Source organism: Myiozetetes cayanensis, unplaced genomic scaffold (genome assembly GCF_022539395.1).
Source record: "Myiozetetes cayanensis isolate MyiCay16 unplaced genomic scaffold, myiCay2020 scf30, whole genome shotgun sequence".
NCBI classification, from domain to species: domain Eukaryota; kingdom Metazoa; phylum Chordata; class Aves; order Passeriformes; family Tyrannidae; genus Myiozetetes; species Myiozetetes cayanensis.
This window is the reverse complement of record NW_026087522.1, coordinates 3,763,156-3,782,021: the sequence shown is the minus strand read 5'-3', so window position 1 is coordinate 3,782,021 and position 18,866 is coordinate 3,763,156. Positions and strand designations below refer to the sequence as shown.

Here is an 18,866-nt window from a genome sequence, read left to right as displayed (position 1 = left end):
GGGCAGGGGATGGCGGGGCTGGGGAAGCGCCGGCAAGGGCTGGGGATACAGGGACTGTTGAGGGGCATCAGTTGGAGGAAGGAGGGGCTGGGGAGGGGTGCGGGCGGGGCGGGGTGGTGACAACAGATCCTGGGGCGTTGATGGGGCTGGGGGGCAAAGTGTGCAGGCAGAGGCTGGGGAAGTGGGGTGGCCGTTGTCGGGGGACCGGGGTAGGGATTGAGGTGACAACCGAGGGGTCTTGGGGTGGCTGGGGCTCGGTAGGGGGTCACAGCTGGGGGCGGGGCAGGGTAGGGGGTGACACCGTTGGGGTGACAGTGCTGGGGTGACAGCGCTGGAGTGACAGCGCTGGGGTGACACCATTGGGGTGACACCGTTGGGGTGACACCAGGGGGTGACACCGGGGTGACACCGGGTGACCGGGCTGCAGTACCGGCCCCCCCCGGCAGGGGCCGCCCGGCGCGGAGCGGCGGGGCCGCGCGTGCGCATGCGCGGGCCCTTCCCCCGGTGCTGTGGCTGACGCGGCACCGGCGCTGGGCACATGGAGGGGCCGGCGGTGCCCCCGGGCGGGCCGGGGCTGCCGGGCGCCCTCCTCGTCCCCCTCATCCTCCTCGTCATCACCGTCCTCGCCCTGCTGCTGGCGGCCGCGCTGCGCCGCGCCGCCCCCCGCGCAGCCGCCGCCGCCGCCCCGCCGGACGGTGAGTACCGGGGCGGACAGCGGCGCGGAGCGGAGCGGAGCTGAACGGAGCTGACCCGGCCCCTCCGCTCCCGCAGGGCCCAGGGCAAACGGGCACGCCAGGCCGGGGGAGCCGCGGAAGGCGAAGGCGAGGCCTCGCAGGGAGAAGCAGCAGCAGCAGCAGCAGCACAGCTTCACACACCGGCTGCTGGTCGCCACCCTCAAGGTACCGCGTGTCGCCGGGCCGCTGTCCCAGTGGTGTCCCCTTGGTGTCCTGCCAGTGTCCCGCCGGCACTGTGTGTGCCTGGTGCCCCTGTCCCTCCCGGTGCTGGTGTCCCGCCAGTGCCTTGTGCCCGGTGTCCGTCCCGGTGCCGGTGTCCCACTGGTGCCGGTATCCCACTGGTGCCGGTGTCCCACTGGTGCCGGTGTCCCACTGGTGCCGGTGTCCCACTGGTGCCAGTGTCCCACCTCCTCCCGCCGTGACCGCGCTCTCTCCGCAGGGCCACAGCAGCCCGGTGACCTGCCTGGACTTCAGCAGCAATGGAAAGTACCTGGCGTCGTGCTCGGAGGACCGCACGGTGCGGCTGTGGAGCACCCGGGACCTGGCGGGGCGGGAGCACCGCTGCCTGCGCGCCAACGTGGGGCTGGACCACGCCGAGCTCGTCCGCCTCAGCCCCGACTCACGGTACGGACGGGCCTCCTGCCGGCACCGCGGTGTCCTGCGGAGGCACCGATCCCACAGCCGGGCCTCGCTGGGATCAGTGGTGCGTGCCTCGGGATGCGTGGAGCCGGTGTTCATCACTGGGTCGTCACTATAACCACTGACCCGTGGCCTTTCCTGAAGGCAGCTGGCACGGAATCACAGGACAACAACAGTCAGGGTTGGAAGGGACCTCTGGAGATCATGCAGTCCAACCCCTCATGGGTTAATGTGGTTCTCGGGGCAAATATCCCAGTGCCCAGCATGACCGTGGAATGCCGTTGAGGTCTCTGTCAGCTGGGTTGTGCTGCTGAGCCTCTCTGGTGGGCTCAGGAGCTCTTGCTGGGTGGGAAATTTGGTGGGAAAGTGTGTCTTGGCTCTTCTGTGAAGTGACCTCTTTTAGAGAGAGGAAAGCATCTCATTTCCAGGTGTAATAAATTCTGTTCTTTTCCATTTAGTGTTGCAGTGGGGCCAACACGGGGAGAGAACTTGGTGCCCTCGTGAAGCTTTTTACCTGCCAGTGTATCCCTCTCCCCAGGTGGCCCTGAGTGACCTGGGCTGAGCTGGGGCTCAGGACCTGTCCCTCCACAGGGCTTTCATTGTCTGGCTGGCAAATGCCGAGACTATTCGTGTCTACAAGATGACCAAGAAGGACGACGGGAGCTTCACCTTCACTGCGAGTTCTGGGGACTTCCCAAAGAAGCACAAAGCTCCTGTCATTAACATAGGGATTGCAGAGACAGGTATGGAAATGACCTGCTCACCTATCCAGGTTGGCTTTGATTTCCTTTTGAAGCTGCCAGGTTCAAAGTGTTGGAGTTTTTGGCATTCTCAAGGTTGTGCTCAGCACTAGTACTTGACTCCCTTAGGGATTATTTTTTACTTAATTTATTCCTGAGTGAACCAAAAGGTGCCATTTTCAGACCCATTCTGTCCCTGTAACCAGCTCCCCGATATGCACAGTCTCTTAATTTACATTTTCAGGGATGCTGTTGCAAAGAGGTCTGGTCTCAATATTGAGAGGATCGCTGTTCTCTGGCCTGCCAGTCTCTCTTTAACCAGTCAGAAATCTCTCTAGTGAGTTCTTATGGTCTATCTTGAACTTCTGGGATCACCTAGAACAGAGGTGGAGGTGGGTGGGTGGGAATTCTGTGTTAGTGGTGAGGGCTTGATGCTTCAGGTATGTGACAGCAGGTGGATTTGAGTTCACCTCTGTAACAGGAGAGCAGGGAAAATGTTAACCAAGACCTTTGTTCAGCAGTGAAAGTGAAAACTTAAACCTGCAACAAGTAGCTGAAAGGTAAACAGGCAACTCCCTGCTGGGGCTGATGTGGCAGTGGGGAAGTGGGAACAAGCAGGAGTCCAACACGGACACAACCAATAACCATGGATGTGACTGGGATTCAGCTGCCTGCCCACAGTCCATGGCTGATCCTTGAGCTGGTTTTAGGCACGCAGGGCAGGTGGAATGTGCTGTGTTCCTGCTGTGGCACAGCCTGTGCTGAGCTCTGCAGGGGCTGAGGGTGCTGAGTGAAGGGCACATGTGGGCCCAGTGCCCGCTGCCCACCCAAAACCCAAGGGAGCACTAAGGCATAACCAGGAGCTGAGTCTTCTGATTGACCCTCCTTGGATTTTGGTGCTGGTTTTGGTTCTCTCCAGCTGCAGCGAGAGGTTGTGCTGGGGCTTTAATGAGTCTCTGGCCGTGTTAGGTCCGGCGCCTCTCCTGATCTTTGCCTTTTTCCCCCAGGGAAGTTTATCATGACAGCTTCCAGTGACACCACCATCCTGATCTGGAGTCCGAAGGGAGAAGTCCTGGCCAGCATTAACACCAACCAGATGAACAATGCCTATGCCACGGTGTCACCCTGTGGGAGGTGAGGGACAGGAGGGATTCCGGGCTGTTCTCGCTGCAGGAGCAGCTGGGAACCTCGCTCCTTCCCACAGGACATCATCAGTGCAGACCATCAGCAGTTGGTTGTTGTTGTTGTAATGCAGTTTTCTGAGGGTTCCACAGTTTTTAAACGGGATTTTTCCCTCTGGGAGGTGGAGCTGATGCAGGCTCTGACGCAGTGTTAGCGTTGTGCCTCAGCGCTGCTGTTCTGGTAACCTGAGAACAGCCTTGGCCTCAGGTAGCAGAGATGGGGCAGAGCAAATGGCCTATGCAAATCAAACAGCATTTTGAACTTGTTTGTAAGCTCTTAAAGGTTAATTACAAAGCTAAAGTCTTTATTTCTGGGAGATCCGTTTATCAGGAAAATCTTGTTCTCTGCTCTGTCTTTAACCTGTTGCTGCAGGACGACTTGCCTTGCTCAGCTCCAGGCTCAGGGAGTTTGGGGATCGTAAGCATTGAACTCATTTACTTTAGCCTGAGAATTTCTCATTCCTGAGTTGTTCTGGTGCTCTTCCTTAGCACTTCCCTTACCAGCAGGGTTTCAGGGAAAAGTGAAAACTTTCCCAGCTGACCAAAGATTTGAGTGGAGGAGTCAGGACAGGTTTGCAGAGCACTGGCCCTGCCTTGCTCAGGTGCTCTGTAACAGGTACCCTGTGTCTCTGCTTCTTCCTTCACGCAGGTTTGTGGCATCCTGTGGCTTTACCCCTGATGTGAAGGTGTGGGAGGTGTGTTTTGGCAAGAATGGAGAATTCCGGGAGGTGACCAGGGCCTTTGAGTTGAAGGGCCACACTGCTGGTGTACATTCCTTCTCCTTCTCCAACGACTCGAGGAGGTGAGTGTGTGTTATCCAACACAGCCCACTCTGGATCACCCTCAGGACACAGGAGCTCACCCCTTCTAGGGTTCCCCAGCTGCACCCCTGAGCTGGGAAGGGTAAAGCACTGCCCTGGGAGGCCAAAACTGGCTCGTGCCACCTGTGTATTCCCTACCCATGGGGATCTCATGTGATTTAACGAGACCAAGTGCTGGTGCTGCACCTGGGTCAGGGAAACCCCCAGGCTCAATCCAGGCTGGGGATGAGCAGATGGAACACCCCTGGGGAGAGGCTGGACATGACCCAACCCTGTGCCCTGGGCTGATCCCACAGCAGGGGAGGGGAGAATTCTGCCCCCTCAGGTGAGACCCCCCCTGCAGAGCTGCTGGAGCGAGATGACCAGAGGGGTGGAGCAGCTCTGCTGTGAGGAAAGGCTGAGGGAACTGGGATTGTTCAACCTGGAGAAGAGAAGGCTTTGGGGTGACCCAGTTGTGGCCTTCCAGTACCTGGAGGGAGCTGAGAAGAAAGATGGAGAGACACTATTTACAAGGGGCTGGAGTGGCAGGACAAGGGGGAATGGCTTCGTGATGACAGAGAGCAGGGTTAAATGGGATATGGGAAGGAAACCCTTTGCTGTGGGGGTGGTGAGGCCCTGGCACAGGTTGGGCAGAGAAGCTGTGGCTTGCCCCATCCCTGGACGCATCCAAGGCCAGGCTGGACGGGGTTTGGAGCAACCTGGGATAGTGGAAAGACGACACAGCCTATACATGAGTACAGACTCACCCTGTCCAAAACACCTCCCCGGAGGATCCCTGGTGCGTTCCCTCGCACCAACCCGTGCTCTCTCGCACCTGCAGGATGGCAACGGTGTCCAAGGACGGCACGTGGAAGTTCTGGGACACGGACGTGGAGTACAAGAAGCAGCAGGACCCGTACCTGCTGCTGACGGGGCAGTGCTCGGTGCCGGAGCCGCGGCTCATCGCCCTGTCCTCCGACGGGCGCGCCGTGGCCGTGGCGGGCGGCGCCGACATCGCCGTGTACAACACCCGCCGCGGCGAGGAGGAGGAGCGGCTGCAGGGCGTGCACGGCCACCGCATCACCGGCCTCGCCTTCGACACCACCGGCCGCTACCTCGTGTCCTGCGGGGACCGCGCCATCCGCGTCTTCCACAACGCCGCGGGGCACCGCGCCCTGGTGGAGGACTTGGAGGCCATGCTCAAGAAAACCGGGAACAAGGCCACGCGGGAGCGGCTGGAGCAGCAGATCTGCGGCGCCCGCAAGGCGCTGGCCGCCATCTACGGCAGGAAGGTCTGAGCTGCCCCCGCCCGCCGCGGCCTTTCGGGGAGGGTTTTTTTTTAAATTTTAATAGCTCTGAACGGTTGGTAATAAAAAGAGTGGCCTCCGGGTCCGTGCTCACCTGCTCTGTGACCGCAGGGACGGGGCTGGGGCATGTGGGGGGGCTCTCACTGTGAAAGCGGTGTTTCCTCCTGCGGGCTTGGATCATCACTATCCTACGGGAGGGATGGCCCAGACAGCGCCCGCGAGGTATCCTGGGCTTAGAAATGGAATTGTGGGGTAGTTTGTGGGTTTTTTTGGTGTGTGTGGGAGGCTCAGGGGAGCTGCCCAAGCTCAGTTTTTGATGCGGAGTGGGGAAGGTTTCTGCTGCACGGGACGGGGCAGTGCTCTGAGGGTACTCCGCGCTCAGGCTCGCCCCGTTCCCCAGCCCGGGGGTCTCCGAGTGGCCCCGTTCCCCGGCCCGGGGGTCTCAGAGTGCCCCGTTCCCCAGCCCGGGGGTCTCAGAGTGCCCTGTTCTCAGCCCGGGGTCCTGAGTGGCCCTGTTCCCAGCCTGGGGTCTCCGAGTGGCCCCGTTCCCCAGCCCGGGGGTCTCAGAGTGGCCCCGTTCCCCGGTCCGGGAGTCTCAGAGTGGCCCCGTTCCCCAGCCCGGGGGTCTCAGAGTGCCCCGTTCCCCAGCCCGGGGGTCTCAGAGTGCCCTGCTCCCAGCCCGGGGTCTCTGAGTGGCCCTGTCCCCCAGTCCGGGGGTCTCCGGCTCGCCCCGTTCCCCAGCCCGGGGGTCTCAGAGTCGCCCCGTTCCCCAGACCGGCTGTGCAGGGGAGAGCGGGATTTGCCCCAAGTAAAGATGGCGGCGGCCGCGTCACGTGGCCTGTGCGTCCTCTGCGTGCCCGCAGCGGGGCGGGGGCCGCACCCCGCGCAGGCGCAGCGGGCGGGGCGTGCCCCGGCGCGGTGACGCAGGACGCGCAGCGCGCGGGCGGGCCGCGCAGGGCGCGTGCGCGGGGCCGGGCGCGGCGGCGGCGGGTGCGGCGGGGGCCGGTGCTGCGGGGGCTGCGCGCGCGCCATGTCGGGGCGCTCGGTGCGGGCCGAGACCCGCAGCCGCGCCAAGGATGACATCAAGAAGGTGATGGCGGCCATCGAGCGCGTCCGCAGATGGTGAGGGGCGGGCCCGCGGGGTGGGAGGGGCCCCCGCCGCTGCCGCGCGCGGCCAATCAGCGCGCTGCGGGGCGGGACGCGGGGGCGCGCGGCCCAACCAGCGGGCGCGGGGCGCGGGGCCGGCGGCCAATGGGAGCGGGGGAGGGGCGGGAGCGGCCGTGACGGGCAGGCGGCGTAGCCAATGGCGGCGCGGCGGAGCGGGCGATTGATGCTCCGCCAGGCCAATGGCGGCGCGGCGGGGGGGCGGGGCCTGTTGCCATGGCGCCCCGGCCCCCCCATGGCAGCGCCGTGTCCCGCAGGGAGAAGAAGTGGAAGACGGTGGGAGACACGTCCCTGCGGATATTCAAGTGGGTGCCGGTGGCCGACAGCAAGGAGGTGGGTACCGCACGTGGAGCCCCTAAGCCGGGACGAGCCTCCCTTAACCCCCCTGTCCCGGGCAGAACACCGAGCCCTCCTGAGCATCCCCCCCAGCCCCACCGAGCCACTGCCGAGCCCCGCCGAGGCCCTCTGACCCCTCTCCAGGCCCTGAAGAACTCTCCTGAGTCCCCCCGAACCCCTGCCAAGCCCCCCAGAGCCACCCAGTCGACCTCCAAGCCCCCGGCCCCTGGCCCCACCGACCCCGGAGCCCACCTGAGCCCACCCCGAGTCCATCCCTGAGGCCCCCAAGCCAAACCGAGCCCCTGCCACACCCCTGCGAACCCCCCTGGCCCCCACCAAGCCCTTCTGAGCACCCCCTGAGTCCCAAGGAGCCCCCTTGAACTCCCCACGGGCCGACTTGAGCTCACTCAGCCCTGCTGAGCCCCCTGAGTTTCCCCAAGCCCCTTCCCACTCTCCCTTAGGCTCTCTGCCTGACCCCCCCTGAGGACTTGATTATCTCAGTGTCACTCCTAGGCAGGCATCATCTCCTCATCTCCCAATTTCCAGCTTTCCACAGCCAGAGTTTTACCTCTCACTTAGCAAAGTGCCCCCAAAGGGAAGGGAAAAGGCCAACCTGAGCACATCCCTCTGGGCTGCTGGAGACGGAGAGGGGAAGGGCTCCTCTGGAGCAACCTGGGCTCCTCTGACCTCCTGTTTGTGCTTTCCTTTCTCTCCTCAAGAAAGAGAAATCCAAATCGAGCAGCAGCACAGCCCGAGAACCCAATGGCTTCCCAGCTGACACCTCTGCCAACTCCTCCCTCCTCCTGGAGTTCCAAGGTGGGTCTGGCTGAGCCCCCTCCGACCTGGGGAAAGACTCCGAGGCCGGACACTGCTGGTTCTGTGTGTGCTGTCTGGATGAGGAAGAGCAGTGTCCTCCTCCAGTGTGGGGTTGTGCTGATCCACTTCTGGACTGTCCCTGCCCAAGCTGTTTGGGTCAGAAGGAATCTTAATCAGCTGCTTCTAGGATCTTCATGTGGAACAGGAGGACTGGGGGTTCCTGTTCCCCCTTTCCACTCCCTACTGGGGAGAGGCAGTAGCTGCCCGCAGCCAAGCCTGTTGCTTCCAGCAGTGACTTCCCTGGACCTTGGGATGAAGGGGCAGAGGGTGTCCCTGGCCTGGCTCTTGCTCCAGGTGCTGCAGTGCAGCTGGACAAGGCTCTGGCAGTGCTGGAGTCACTGCTGGAGCAGAGCACACACTGTGCCCAGCCTCTCCTCTGGGCTTCCAGTGTGGCTAAGGAAAAACAGGGAGCGTGCTGGCCCTTCCAGGAGATGCAGTGAAGTGGTACTGCAGGTCTGCAGTTTGTGAAGGTGTGTGTGCCAGGCCTGCCTCCCCGTTTGGAGGCAGGTGCTGAGTGTCCCTGCTGGTGCTGCCTCGCAAACAGAGGAGGAACAAACCCTGGTAACACCAGCAGCAGATTCCTGCCCTCAGAGGCCCAGGGCCCTCGAGGGCTGCAGGTGTGAGATTTGGCAGTGCAGCCCCTTTGCTCCTGCTCCTTTGCCCACCCTGGGGTCGCTCTCTGCTCAGACTCATCCCCTCTCTTGTGGCCAGCTGTGTCTGTGGTGCCCCCGGTGTCCCGGTGCTCGGCCCCTGTGCTGGCAGGGGTCAGTGAATCCCCGTTCCCCTCCTCTGGCCGTGCTCTGCCCTCTCGTGACACCCCAGCTCGCAGTGCCGCCCTCGGCTGCCCGTGCCCCCGGGTCAAGGTGCTCTCCTTCACCAGGTGCTGTTTCTGCAGATGAGAACAGCAACCAGAGCTCCCTGTCCGACGTGTACCAGCTCAAGGTGGACAGCAGCCCCAACTCCAGCCCCAGCCCCCAGCAGAGCGAGTCCATGAGCCCTGCACACACGTCCGACTTCCGCACGGACGACTCGCAGCCCCCCACCCTGGGGCAGGAGACCCTGGAAGGTGGGTGCTGGGCCGGGAAGGGAGCAGGGGGCTGGCAGGGCCTAGGGAAGGCCCCGTTGGAACTGTTGGTGGTCCAGTGTGTGGCCGAGGCACTGCTGGAAGTGGACAGGGCAGTGGGGACTTGTGTCTTCTGCTGAAGTTCCTGTCCTGGCTCAGCGCTGAGCTGGGTGCTGGGTCTGCATTGTTGTGAACACTCCTGTTCTCCCCAGAGCCCTCCCTGCCTTCCTCGGAAGTGGCAGATGAGCCTCCCACTCTCACAAAGGAAGAGCCAGTCCCCCTTGAGACTCAGGTAAGGGAAGGGCATTGAAACCACCTCTAAAGGTACACGGCCCCAGCTTGACCCTTTCACCCTCACTGCTGCTCCCTGCACCAGAAACCTCTGGATGGATGGATTTGCTCTGCTATCCCAAAGTGCCCTCCAGGAGCTCCCCAAATCTTCTGGCTTCCTGAGCTGTCCCCGGGTTCACATCAGGCCTTGAAGTGTGGATGGGAAGGATGAGGGGTGGATCAGGGAAGGATGTCGGGGTGTGGGAAGATGACGATTGTGGTGGGCTCCAGGGCTGGATTGGTTTCCCATTCGTGGTGCCCTGTGGTCTGCACACAGGTGACAGCCAGGGTTGGCCCTAGGGTGTGACAGAGCCTTGTGTGGCTGTGCGTGGCTCAGTGTCACTGCCCGTGACCTCTGGCTCTCGCAGGTAACTGAAGAGGAGGAGGACTCTGGTGCGCCGCCTCTGAAGAGATTTTGTGCCGACCAGAACTCTGTGTGCCACACGGCCTCGGAGAGCTGAGCCTGCCCGGCCCGGCGCCCTCGCCAGCCCCTCGCAGAGCTGCCCGGCCCCCGGCACCGGCGCTTCCCCCCCGCCTGCCCCTTCCCCAGCGTCGGGGCTCCCACCACCCGCATCCAGCCCGCCCCGCCCCGTCCTGCCCTGCCCTGCCCCATAGACGGGGCCGCCGCCAGTACCTGCAAATCTGCCTCTATTTATTGGCTCCCTCTCTCCCCGCTCCCTGCCCTCGAGCTGCGGGGCTCCGCTGGGTGGGCTGCACGCACGGGGTGGGGGGTTCTCCACGGGGCTCCCTGCTCTCCCGTGGTCCCCGGGGTCTGGCAGATGCTGTTTGCCTGCTCGTGGCTGCCCTGTCTGCCCTCCCCTGGACGCTGGGAGGGGAGAGCTGCCTCTCTCCTGCTCCGGGTGATGTTTCCACTCGGCAGTGGGCGCAGGCGGTGCTGGGGGCGGGGGGCAGCAGGGGGAGGCCGGCAGGGACCCACTGGGACGCTGTGCAATAAGCTGCTGGTTTAAGCCATTGGTGTTGGGAGAGAGGGGAGCGCTTTCCCCTCCCGGAGGGCAGGTACTGGCCGGTGTCGGCGCTGCCCCCCGGGAGCCGGCAGAGCGCGGGGAGCCGCTGCCCTGTGCCGAGGGTCGCTGTCCTGCGTACCCGCTGTCCCCGGCACGGGCAAGGACGCGGCAGGTGCCGGAGCCCCCGGGAAGCGCTGCCGGCCCGGGCTCTGCTCCCCCCAAACCCCGCTGCCCCCCAGCCCCGCTCTCCCCCCGCCGCCACTGCATGTCCCGCCGAGTCTGCGATCCAGCCTGGCGAAGCCGAAGGCGCGGCCGCGCGTGGAAGTGGAAAGTTATTTTAGCACTGAATAGAATATTTTTAAAATTAAACTATTTGAAATACAGATGCAGAGCGCGCTGTGTGCGGGGCGGGGAGGGGAGGAGCGGGGCGGGGAGGGAAGAGGAGGGAGGTGGAAGTCGCCGCTAGATGGGACCGCGCTCCGACTTGCTTTGGCCCCGGGACTTTCCATCCCCGCGCCCACGGAGCCGGACCGGAGCCCCTTGTCCTCGGGAAGGTCAGCTCCCCGCCTCCCCTCTCCGCCCGCTCGGTGACCCCTCCGCGCCCTGGGCCGGTGCCCGCGCTGTCCGGAGCGGTCGGATCCGAGCTCAGAGCCCCGAGCCCGAGCCGAGCCGGCGGCAGCGCCCGGCGGAGCCGCCTCCAGGACCAGTGTCGGAAGCGGCCCCGGCTACTCCCTCACTGCTGCTCCAGCGAATGTTTTGCTCAAGGTAAGTGTAAACACTGCAGGAGGGCACCCTTACCTGAGTGCACCGAAGGGCTGCCGTGACACGTGTCACCTGAGACTGGCACCGACAGCCTCGGGTATAACGCTTGGCAGGGTTTAGGTCTTCATTTTCCTCAGACCTTTGGCTGCACTGGCAATTTCTTTCCAATTCCTTGGAAATTCCTATTATTCCAAGAACACTGGCCCTTGCAAGGCCCTCCCATTTTCTGATCTGGAACTCTGGCCACATAAATGCGAGACAAAGTCAGGAAAAGCCTTTTATTATGGAAAAGCAGAAAGCTGTGAAAATGGTACAAAAGCCTCCATCGATTTTTTTTTTTGTTTATTTTTATTCTGGGCAAATCTGAAATTATTATGTCACTATTTATCCAGCTGTAGAAAATCTAATATCAGAGTAATAAGCAATTATAGACACCACATTACAGACAGACATTGGCAAAGCTGCAGCAACAGTTGGAAGCTGAGACAGGAAGAAAAGGCATAATCAGGTGGTAGACTCTCCACAAGGTTTGGACAATCAGAGTTTGAAGAGCCACACTGCTGATGTCACATTTGTCATGACAGTAAGAACTGGGCTGTCAACAAAACACTCTATTGCAGCAGCTGGTGGACTTGAACCCTTCAAGACTCCTGTTAGAATGAGGAAATCTTGGTGACCCATTGCAGTTGCTGACTGTGATACTGTGTTTCAGTAGGGCTGCTCTGATGTCATCGGTATCACACCAAATGAGTGATAGGGCCATAGGAACTGTCCTCTGAATATGGGCCTCTTAAAAATACATTTCCTCCTGATAAAGCAAATGGACTTTGGTGTTGGCTCTGGACACTGCGCAGAGCACAAGATTGTCAAACAGCTGCTCTTGTGGAGTGTAAGGGTGGATGACAAAGACAATCGTCCTTTCTAGGCCTGAGAAGCGTCGGATGCTGTCAAGAACAATGACGTTTTCTGAAATATCCGCTGCTAACCCCAAGACCCTCCTCACCCTGTGCTTCCTGAGTTGTCTTTCTAGCTCAGGTTGCAGTTCCTGTCTGAACTCCTCGGCTGCAAGCTGTGTGCTGCACAGGATGGCGATATCTCTGAGGGAATAGCCTTGCTCGAGGTAGCTCTTGCAGAGCTCGGCCACACACTTTGCCAATTCATCTGATGTTATATATTGTCTTTCAAAGGAACCTGGAAAAGAATGGGCACATTCAGCCTGTTCCAACAACTTTTCTAGCCCTTCACGGGGCATATCTATGCTACGTGTTTGGAGGATTTCCCTCATTAGATTTAACATGGCATGGCATATTTCCTCGGCGTTCCGGACCATTTTGGTCAGCCATTCCTGAGGATACATTTTTGAAATGTCAAGACCACAGCCACGTGGGTAAGTGGTCTGGAAGAAATCCACAAAGACCCAGAAAATGCCACCACTTCTCTTGACTATTGACCGGGCACGTTGGTACCAATCTCCTTCATCACGACGAAAATTCTGAGCTTCATCAACCACAATGTGTTTCACGTGTGGGAAGTCCTTCTTCAGGAAGGTAGCACGTGTCACTGCATGGCAACCTTTATTTCTTCAAACATGAAACAGAAACCCCAAAAAAGAATATGTTAATAAACAGCAGATGTGACCAGCCCTTACTGACTGCCTCCATCTCTCTGGGGGTTCTTGCTCGGAGGGCTTGTCCTGCCGGACAATGCCAAAGTGCCCATCTCAGCACTGTGTCATTTTCCCCATGGAAACATTGATTCCAAAGTATTGGCTGTGTGTAGGCATTGCTGAGTGGCCCCCACCACCTTTGGATGCACTCCAGGAGGAGACTCAGGCCCACCTGCCTCTCTAGCCCCCATGGCAAGGCTCCCCGGGGTATCCCTCTGCCCTGCCCTCCCACGGTGCCCAGGCTCCCGCGGGAAGGACAGGTTCCCTTTTCCCTCAGGGTCAGCAGGGAGTGGCAGCCTTTCTGCTGCCTGCTGGGGCTAGGACCTGCTTATGGGGGCGCTGAGCAGGGCTGCAATTCCGGGATGTCTGCTGTGGTGGCTGCTGAGCTCCCCGTGCTGGCACAGGAGGGAATGCAGCAAGAACAGGGCCGGGGAATTGCTCTTCCTCAAATCCTCTCCCACAAGGCCTTTAGTTTCTGTTCTGCTTGTTACAAGCTCCAAGGGCTCTTCCTGGCACAGCTGCACAGGAACTCTCAGCAGGCCCAGCACAGACAGTGCTGAGGCAGCAGCAGAGAAAGGGATGGGGGCACTTCTGAGGTCGGCACCAGCTGTGACAGAGCATTACACTGAGGGCACTGTCTTTGGAAGCTCTAACACAACCCTGCAATCCCCACCTATGGAATGCTCCTCCCTGAGTGCTGGATCTGGGCCAGAGCTCAGCTCAATCCCACTTTCAGCATGAACTCCTTCCTGGAGATGAAGGTTGTGTCTTTGCCTCAGGCAAAGCTATAAATTTGGCAAAGAGAGGTAAATTCAGCAGGGCTTGTGCTGTAGGCACAGAGGATGGAATGAGATAATATAAAGAGAAAATATGCATTACTACTTACCTCACAAAGTCCCTCAAGGGTTGATTTTCACAAATATAAAGTATCTCCTCCGCAGAACAGTGAAAAGTGTTTTTTATTTTCTCAATGATCTTCAAAGCCACAATTGTTTTCCCTGTGCCAGGAAGACCAAGGACAAACAGCTTCCTGACTTTGTGCAGGTTCTTGGAGAGCAGCTCATACTGTTTGAGAGTCAGAAGGTTGAAAATCTCACAGCCAAGATGGTCACTTAAGTAGGACTTAAAGCCCAGCACAACAATCACAAGTGCCCCCAGGAAGGCAGGGATGTCCCTGGAGGTGAGGATGTAACTCTTTGGGTAAGGGCTGGTGGAATTATGCAGGGTTTCTTGCCGGGGAACATCATTCTCTGCAACTTCTCTCTGGTCCTTTGTGCCATTGAGCTGCAGGATCTGGGGAATCACACACACTCTTGAAGTATATCCCCCATCATTGACTAGTTTTTGCTTTAAGGCACGAGCAGTTTCTCTCCAGGTTCCAGACGTGACACAAGAGGCATCCCTGACCACAGTAAACAACACTGGATACTCATTGTCAGCTACTAAAAGAGCATCACACACAACATCCGGGTTTTTCTTCAAGCCAATGTCAGTAGCCCAACTCCTTGAAAATATCAGTATTCCTGTGGTAACTCCATGGAGTTGTTTTCTCATTAAATCCTCTAATCCAGGGTACTCTGAGAACAGGTCAGTGCAGATGGTTTCTGGTTTCCATTTGATTTCATTGGAACCCACTAAAAAAAAAAAAAAAAGTAATCAAAAATTAGAAAAGCAAAACACAGCTAATATTTTACTCAAGACAGCAGTTACTTGGGGGAGATGTTACACCATGAGGTCATCAAAGTGAATCATTAACTAGATTTCAGTTATGCTCAAAATAAATCATTCCCTCTCTCTTTTTTCTCCAAGAAGACTTTTGAGCATAACAGCGGTCAGACAGTGCACAAAGCCCTTGGAGTCCAGGTATATTCTCAGTAACTGTGTGCATTAGGGATTATACTTAGTGGCAAAAACAGGAGAGGACATCAAAGCATCTGAAAAACCTAGGAAATCAACATTTTTGGAGCCACTGCACCTTTTAAAATCACCCTAATAGTGCTATGCCTAAAATCTGATATTTATATTATGCTGTCTTCCTTAAAGTTCTGTCAAATAAAAGCTTAAATTAAAGAAGAAATCCAGAACAAACACCATACCTGGGTAGAGATGTTCTTGGAGTTCAGCTGCACACTGGAGACGAGCGCTGGAATAAACTGGCTTGATCAGAGGGGGGCCATTTGCCAAGCTGAGCTCAGTCCTAAATTCATTAGCCAAAGCTGACACATCTAGGGGGAAGAAATGTATGTTATATCCATCAGTATCCTTCCATGTGAACTTTTAAAACACTGCACTAAGGAGGAACTAAAAGGATTAATTTCAATCCTCCCTTTGCAATCCTACCCAAGAAAATGCTGCCTACACAGTTAAGAATGACAGGACTCCAGTGCTTGCCCAGAGAAGCTGTGGCTGCCCCACCCCTGGAATTGTTCAGTGCTGGGTTGGACAGGAATGATGCAACCTGGTCTAGAGGAAGGTGTCCCTGCCCATGTGAGGGGATTGGTATGAGATGATCTTTAAGGTCCCTTCCAAACCAACCCATTCCAGGATTCTGTGATCTGTATTTGCTGTAGAAGAGAGAGGGCTCTCTCGAAAAGGGGGCTTTACAGTTCAAACACAAGATCTAGACCCCACATGGGATGAGTATGAGATCCCAGCTTTGGATGGGATGACATTTTACAATGAAGTTGGGCAAAGTCCCTTAAAACAAGCAAAGCCTTGCAGCCCTGCTCCTTCAAAACAGCCCTTAGCAACCACAGAGCCGCTTCTGGGCCATCTTGAATCTTTCCACTTCATTTAGGGCCATAGGGCATCCCTAGGAAGGAAGGTTTATTCCAGTTGGGAGTGCTTCAAGAAGTGCTGCTGAACCGGTTCAGGGTGGGGTAACACTGCAGGACAGTGATCACACCTTCACCTTGGTGCCTGGGGCTGGGCCTTGGGCCCAAGGGCCTTTTCTGGGGCTGTGAGAACTCCCAGCAAAACAAGCTGGGCTTTCCTCCTGCCCAAGGCAGAAATGAAGTTGGCTCCAACATAGGTGCAGGTTTTACCTGGGTCTGCAGCTGTCATGAGCTCCATCCATTTCCCAGCTCTCAGTCTTTCAATCTTGCCATCCATCACCATCCAGGATTCGGGGTCACCATGGAACACAGGGCAGCAGGACCGTTCAATGTGCACAGCGCAGATGTAGCCCTGGGAACATCCTGCTTGGTCATAAACATCCAGGATGTGTGTCTGGAACCGCACTCCCAGAGCCCCAGAGCCACAGGAGTGATAGACAGACATTGAGCGGATGATCTCAGCCACTTTTTGTTCTAAGGCTTCTTTCTCCATGTTAATGTGGGTTCCGGTGACTTTACCATTGTCATCCACACCCAAAAATAAATATCCACCCTCAGTGTTTGCAAAGGCAGAGACATATTTAGGAAGGGTTTTGTTCATGTATTCCAAGATATTCATTGTACCGTATTTCTTAAATTCAATATGAGTTGTCTCTGTGAAACCCAGGACCTCCCCAACCAGCACTTGGTCTCTCTTTAGAAACCTGCCTGCAGCATCTTGGATGTCGTGCTCCTCATTTGCTCCACCGAAAAAAGTCAGCCGAGCTCTCTTGGCACTCAGACCATTGGCATTGCCGCACTTGGCAGAGCTTTTCTTCCCCCTCAGGAATGCAGGAGCTTCTCTTGATTTGACAGGGAAAACGGAAGTACCGGACCTATGAAACAAACCAGTGCTCAGGCTGCAGAGACGCGGCTTGGTGGTTTCTGCACTTCCTTGTTCCAGGCCTCCACAGCTCCATGTTTTAACAAAAAGCAGCAGGTTACTCCCCTCCTGCATCCACGTGAAGTACTCGCCAATCTCGTTGCTGCCGATGCAGTCCCGGAGGCTGTTCTCGATGTCCAGACCAATGCCATGCTCCTGGAAGCAGTAATTCCTGTCCTCACTCTCCATCCTCACTATTCCTCCTCCTGAATTCAGCAACGCACACACTGCTCTGGAAAGGTCCCTTCGTTGCCTCTTCTGATTCAAAGAGGTCATCTTCTTTCTGCAGCTCTCTCCAACAAGCATTTCCCTAATATCTACCACCACATCGGCATAGCTCGTGTTCGAGTCAATCAGCAGCTGCTTCTCCTGGTCGGCCATCCTGATCCTGGAGGGATACGTTATTAAAAACACTTCATGATTATCACAGAATCATTTGGGTTGGGAAAGCCCTCTGAGACCATGAACTGCTCCCCCAGCACTGCCAAGGCCACCACTAACCCATGTCCCCAGGTGTCATATCTACACATATGTTAAATCCCTTCAGGGATGGGGAGTCCACCACTGCCCTGGGCAGCCTGGCCCAGGGCTGTATAATCCTTCTCCCTGATATCCAGCCAGAACCTTCCCTGATGCAACTTGAGGCTGTTTCCTCTGGTTCGGTCCCTTGTTCTCTGGGAGAAGAGCTGGACTCCCACATTGTTCCACCCTCCTGTCTGGGAGTTTCAGAGAATGAGAAGGTCTCCCCTGAGCCTCCTTTTCTCCAGGCTGAGCCCCCCCAGCTCCTTCAGCTGCTCCTCACCAGACTTGTGCTCCAGACCCTTCCCCAGCTCCGCTCCGCTGGACACCCGAAGAAGGCCACACACAAAGAAACACAAAAGAAAACCTGGGGAAAAATGAAACATTGAAAAACTAAAATGCAAGTCGTTTGCAAGGCACAGGCAGGTCCGAGGGCGCTGGTGCAAAGGCAGTGAGAGCGGCGGGTTAAGCCGGGAATTGCTGGAGCTCTCTGGCCGCCCGGGCTGCAGCCGCTGCTCTGAAGCCCCGGCCAAGGAAGGCGCAATCCCCGCTCCCCACGGCCGATTCCTCCCGGCCCCCCGTGAGCGGCCGGGACCGCCGCACAGCTCGGAGGGGCCACCCCGGGCCGGCCCCGCTTCCGACGCCGGTCCCGGAGGCGGCTCCGCCGGGCGATGCCGCCGGCTCGGCTCGGGCTCGGGGCTCTGAGCTCGGGGCTCTGAGCTCGGGGCTCTGAGCTCGGGGCTCTGAGCTCGGGGTCGGATCCGACCGCTCCGGACAGCGCGGGCACCGGCCCAGGGCGCGGAGGGGTCACCGAGCGGGCGGGGAGGGAAGGTGGGGGGCCCGGAGCGGGCGCTGACCGACCTTACTGGGGACAAGGGGCTCCGGTCCGGCTCCGTGGGTGCGAGGACGGCGAGTCCCGGCGCTATCGGGGCTTCGCGGCGGCTCCCGGTGAGGAATTCCCAGCGCGGTCCCGCCTGGCGCGTCAACTTCCCGCCTTTTCCCCTCCCGCCCCTTTCGCTTCCCCGTTCACGCCCTGCCTACAGCGTTCTCTGCATCTGTACTCCAAACAGTTTCGTTTTAAAAATATTCTATTCAGTGCTAAAATAACTTTCCGCTTCCACGCGCGGCCGCGCTTTCGGCTTCGCCAGGCTGGATCGAGGCTCGGCGGGACATGCAGTGGCGGCGGGGGAGAGCGGGGCTGGGGGCAGCGGGGTTTGGGGGGAGCAGAGCCCGGGCCGGCAGCGCTTCCCGGGGGCTCCGCACCCCGGTCCAGCCCCGGCCCAGCCTCGAGGGCCCTTCGGCATCGGCGGATTCCGCATTTCAGACCCCCCAAACCTCCCATCTCCCACATTTCCCCTGCCCTTGAAACTCTTTTGCAATTAATTGGAAATGCCTACTATTTCAGGAACACTGGCCCTGGCAAAATCCTCCCATTTTCCGATGTGGAACACTGCCCACCATAAATACAAGAGCTCTCAAAGTCGGAAAAAGCCTTTTATTACAGTCAAGCTGAATCCTGAGAAATTTGTACAAATATCTCAGTCAAATACCTTTTTTTTTTTTTTACCCTGGACAAATATAACATTATTATGTCACTGTTTATCCAGCTTTATCTAATCTAATATCAGAGTAAGCAATTATAGACACCATGTTACAGACAGATACTGGCAAAGTTATGGCAACAGTTGGCAGCTGATACAGAAAGAAAAGATGTAATTAAGTGGTAGATTCTCAAAAGGGTTTGAAGAGCCACACTGCTGATGGCACATTAGACATGACAATAAGAATCAGGCTGTGCAACAATACACTCTCCTGTAACTGCTGGTGGACTTGAACTCTTCAAGAGTCCTGTTAGAATGAGGAAATCTTGGGGATCCACTGCAGTTTCTGATTGTGATATCATATTCCTTGTGTAACAGCACATGGTGTCTAGTGTTGGCTCTGGACACTGCAAAGAGCAGAAGATTGGGACCTACTCGATCTTGTGAAGTGTCGGGGTGGATTAGAAACAATCTTTGTCACCCAAAT

The 18,866-nt window shown here is 57.9% G+C and overlaps 4 protein-coding genes across 6 annotated transcripts in view; 2 read left to right on the top strand and 2 right to left on the bottom strand.

The window, feature by feature from the left end:
- Positions 1 to 18,866, bottom strand: part of BAZ1B (bromodomain adjacent to zinc finger domain 1B) — a 192,446-nt gene that overhangs the window by 85,588 nt on the left and 87,992 nt on the right. The gene's annotated exons all lie outside the window — the stretch shown is intronic.
- Positions 516 to 5,484, top strand: TBL2 (transducin beta like 2). The gene is made up of 7 exons (XM_050325997.1): positions 516 to 695; positions 772 to 899; positions 1,174 to 1,358; positions 1,965 to 2,116; positions 3,121 to 3,247; positions 3,944 to 4,096; positions 4,936 to 5,484. The coding sequence occupies exons 1-7, from the start codon at positions 539 to 541 to the stop codon at positions 5,390 to 5,392; spliced, it is 1,359 nt and encodes a 452-aa protein (XP_050181954.1). The 5' UTR covers positions 516 to 538; the 3' UTR covers positions 5,393 to 5,484.
- BCL7B (BAF chromatin remodeling complex subunit BCL7B) lies at positions 6,382 to 10,518 on the top strand. Of its 2 annotated transcripts, none has more exons than XM_050326015.1 (6): positions 6,382 to 6,523; positions 6,823 to 6,898; positions 7,621 to 7,717; positions 8,658 to 8,843; positions 9,053 to 9,132; positions 9,539 to 10,518. In XM_050326015.1, the coding sequence occupies exons 1-6, from the start codon at positions 6,432 to 6,434 to the stop codon at positions 9,629 to 9,631; spliced, it is 624 nt and encodes a 207-aa protein (XP_050181972.1). In that variant the 5' UTR covers positions 6,382 to 6,431; the 3' UTR covers positions 9,632 to 10,518. The 2 variants fall into 2 exon arrangements, with proteins under 2 accessions (XP_050181972.1, XP_050181973.1); XM_050326016.1 differs by having other exon boundaries at positions 6,397 to 6,523; positions 8,673 to 8,843.
- Positions 11,107 to 17,786, bottom strand: LOC126645483 (schlafen family member 11-like). Of its 2 annotated transcripts, XM_050325982.1 has the most exons (7): positions 17,700 to 17,786; positions 17,122 to 17,205; positions 16,944 to 17,035; positions 15,608 to 16,707; positions 14,660 to 14,788; positions 13,450 to 14,197; positions 11,107 to 12,477 (listed from the first exon to the last, which is right to left on the bottom strand). In XM_050325982.1, exons 4-7 carry the CDS (start codon positions 16,698 to 16,700, stop codon positions 11,688 to 11,690), a joined length of 2,760 nt encoding a protein of 919 aa, XP_050181939.1. In that variant the 5' UTR covers positions 16,701 to 16,707; positions 16,944 to 17,035; positions 17,122 to 17,205; positions 17,700 to 17,786; the 3' UTR covers positions 11,107 to 11,687. The 2 variants fall into 2 exon arrangements, with proteins under 2 accessions (XP_050181939.1, XP_050181938.1); XM_050325981.1 differs by lacking the exon at positions 16,944 to 17,035.

Coding starts and splice junctions, on each gene's coding strand:
- TBL2 (XM_050325997.1), top strand. CDS start 539: ATGGAGGGGCCGGCGGTGCCCCCGGGCGGGCCGGGGCTGCCGGGCGCC. Junction 696..771: donor CGCCGCCGCCCCGCCGGACG/GTGAGTACCGGG, acceptor CCGCTCCCGCAG/GGCCCAGGGCAAACGGGCAC. Junction 1,359..1,964: donor CGCCTCAGCCCCGACTCACG/GTACGGACGGGC, acceptor GTCCCTCCACAG/GGCTTTCATTGTCTGGCTGG.
- BCL7B (XM_050326015.1), top strand. CDS start 6,432: ATGTCGGGGCGCTCGGTGCGGGCCGAGACCCGCAGCCGCGCCAAGGAT. Junction 6,524..6,822: donor ATCGAGCGCGTCCGCAGATG/GTGAGGGGCGGG, acceptor CGTGTCCCGCAG/GGAGAAGAAGTGGAAGACGG. Junction 7,718..8,657: donor CCTCCTCCTGGAGTTCCAAG/GTGGGTCTGGCT, acceptor CTCCTTCACCAG/GTGCTGTTTCTGCAGATGAG.
- LOC126645483 (XM_050325982.1), bottom strand. CDS start 16,700: ATGGCCGACCAGGAGAAGCAGCTGCTGATTGACTCGAACACGAGCTAT. Junction 14,198..14,659: donor CCAAGAACATCTCTACCCAG/GTATGGTGTTTG, acceptor TTTTTTTTTTAG/TGGGTTCCAATGAAATCAAA. Junction 12,478..13,449: donor CCCTTGAGGGACTTTGTGAG/GTAAGTAGTAAT, acceptor TCATGTTTGAAG/AAATAAAGGTTGCCATGCAG.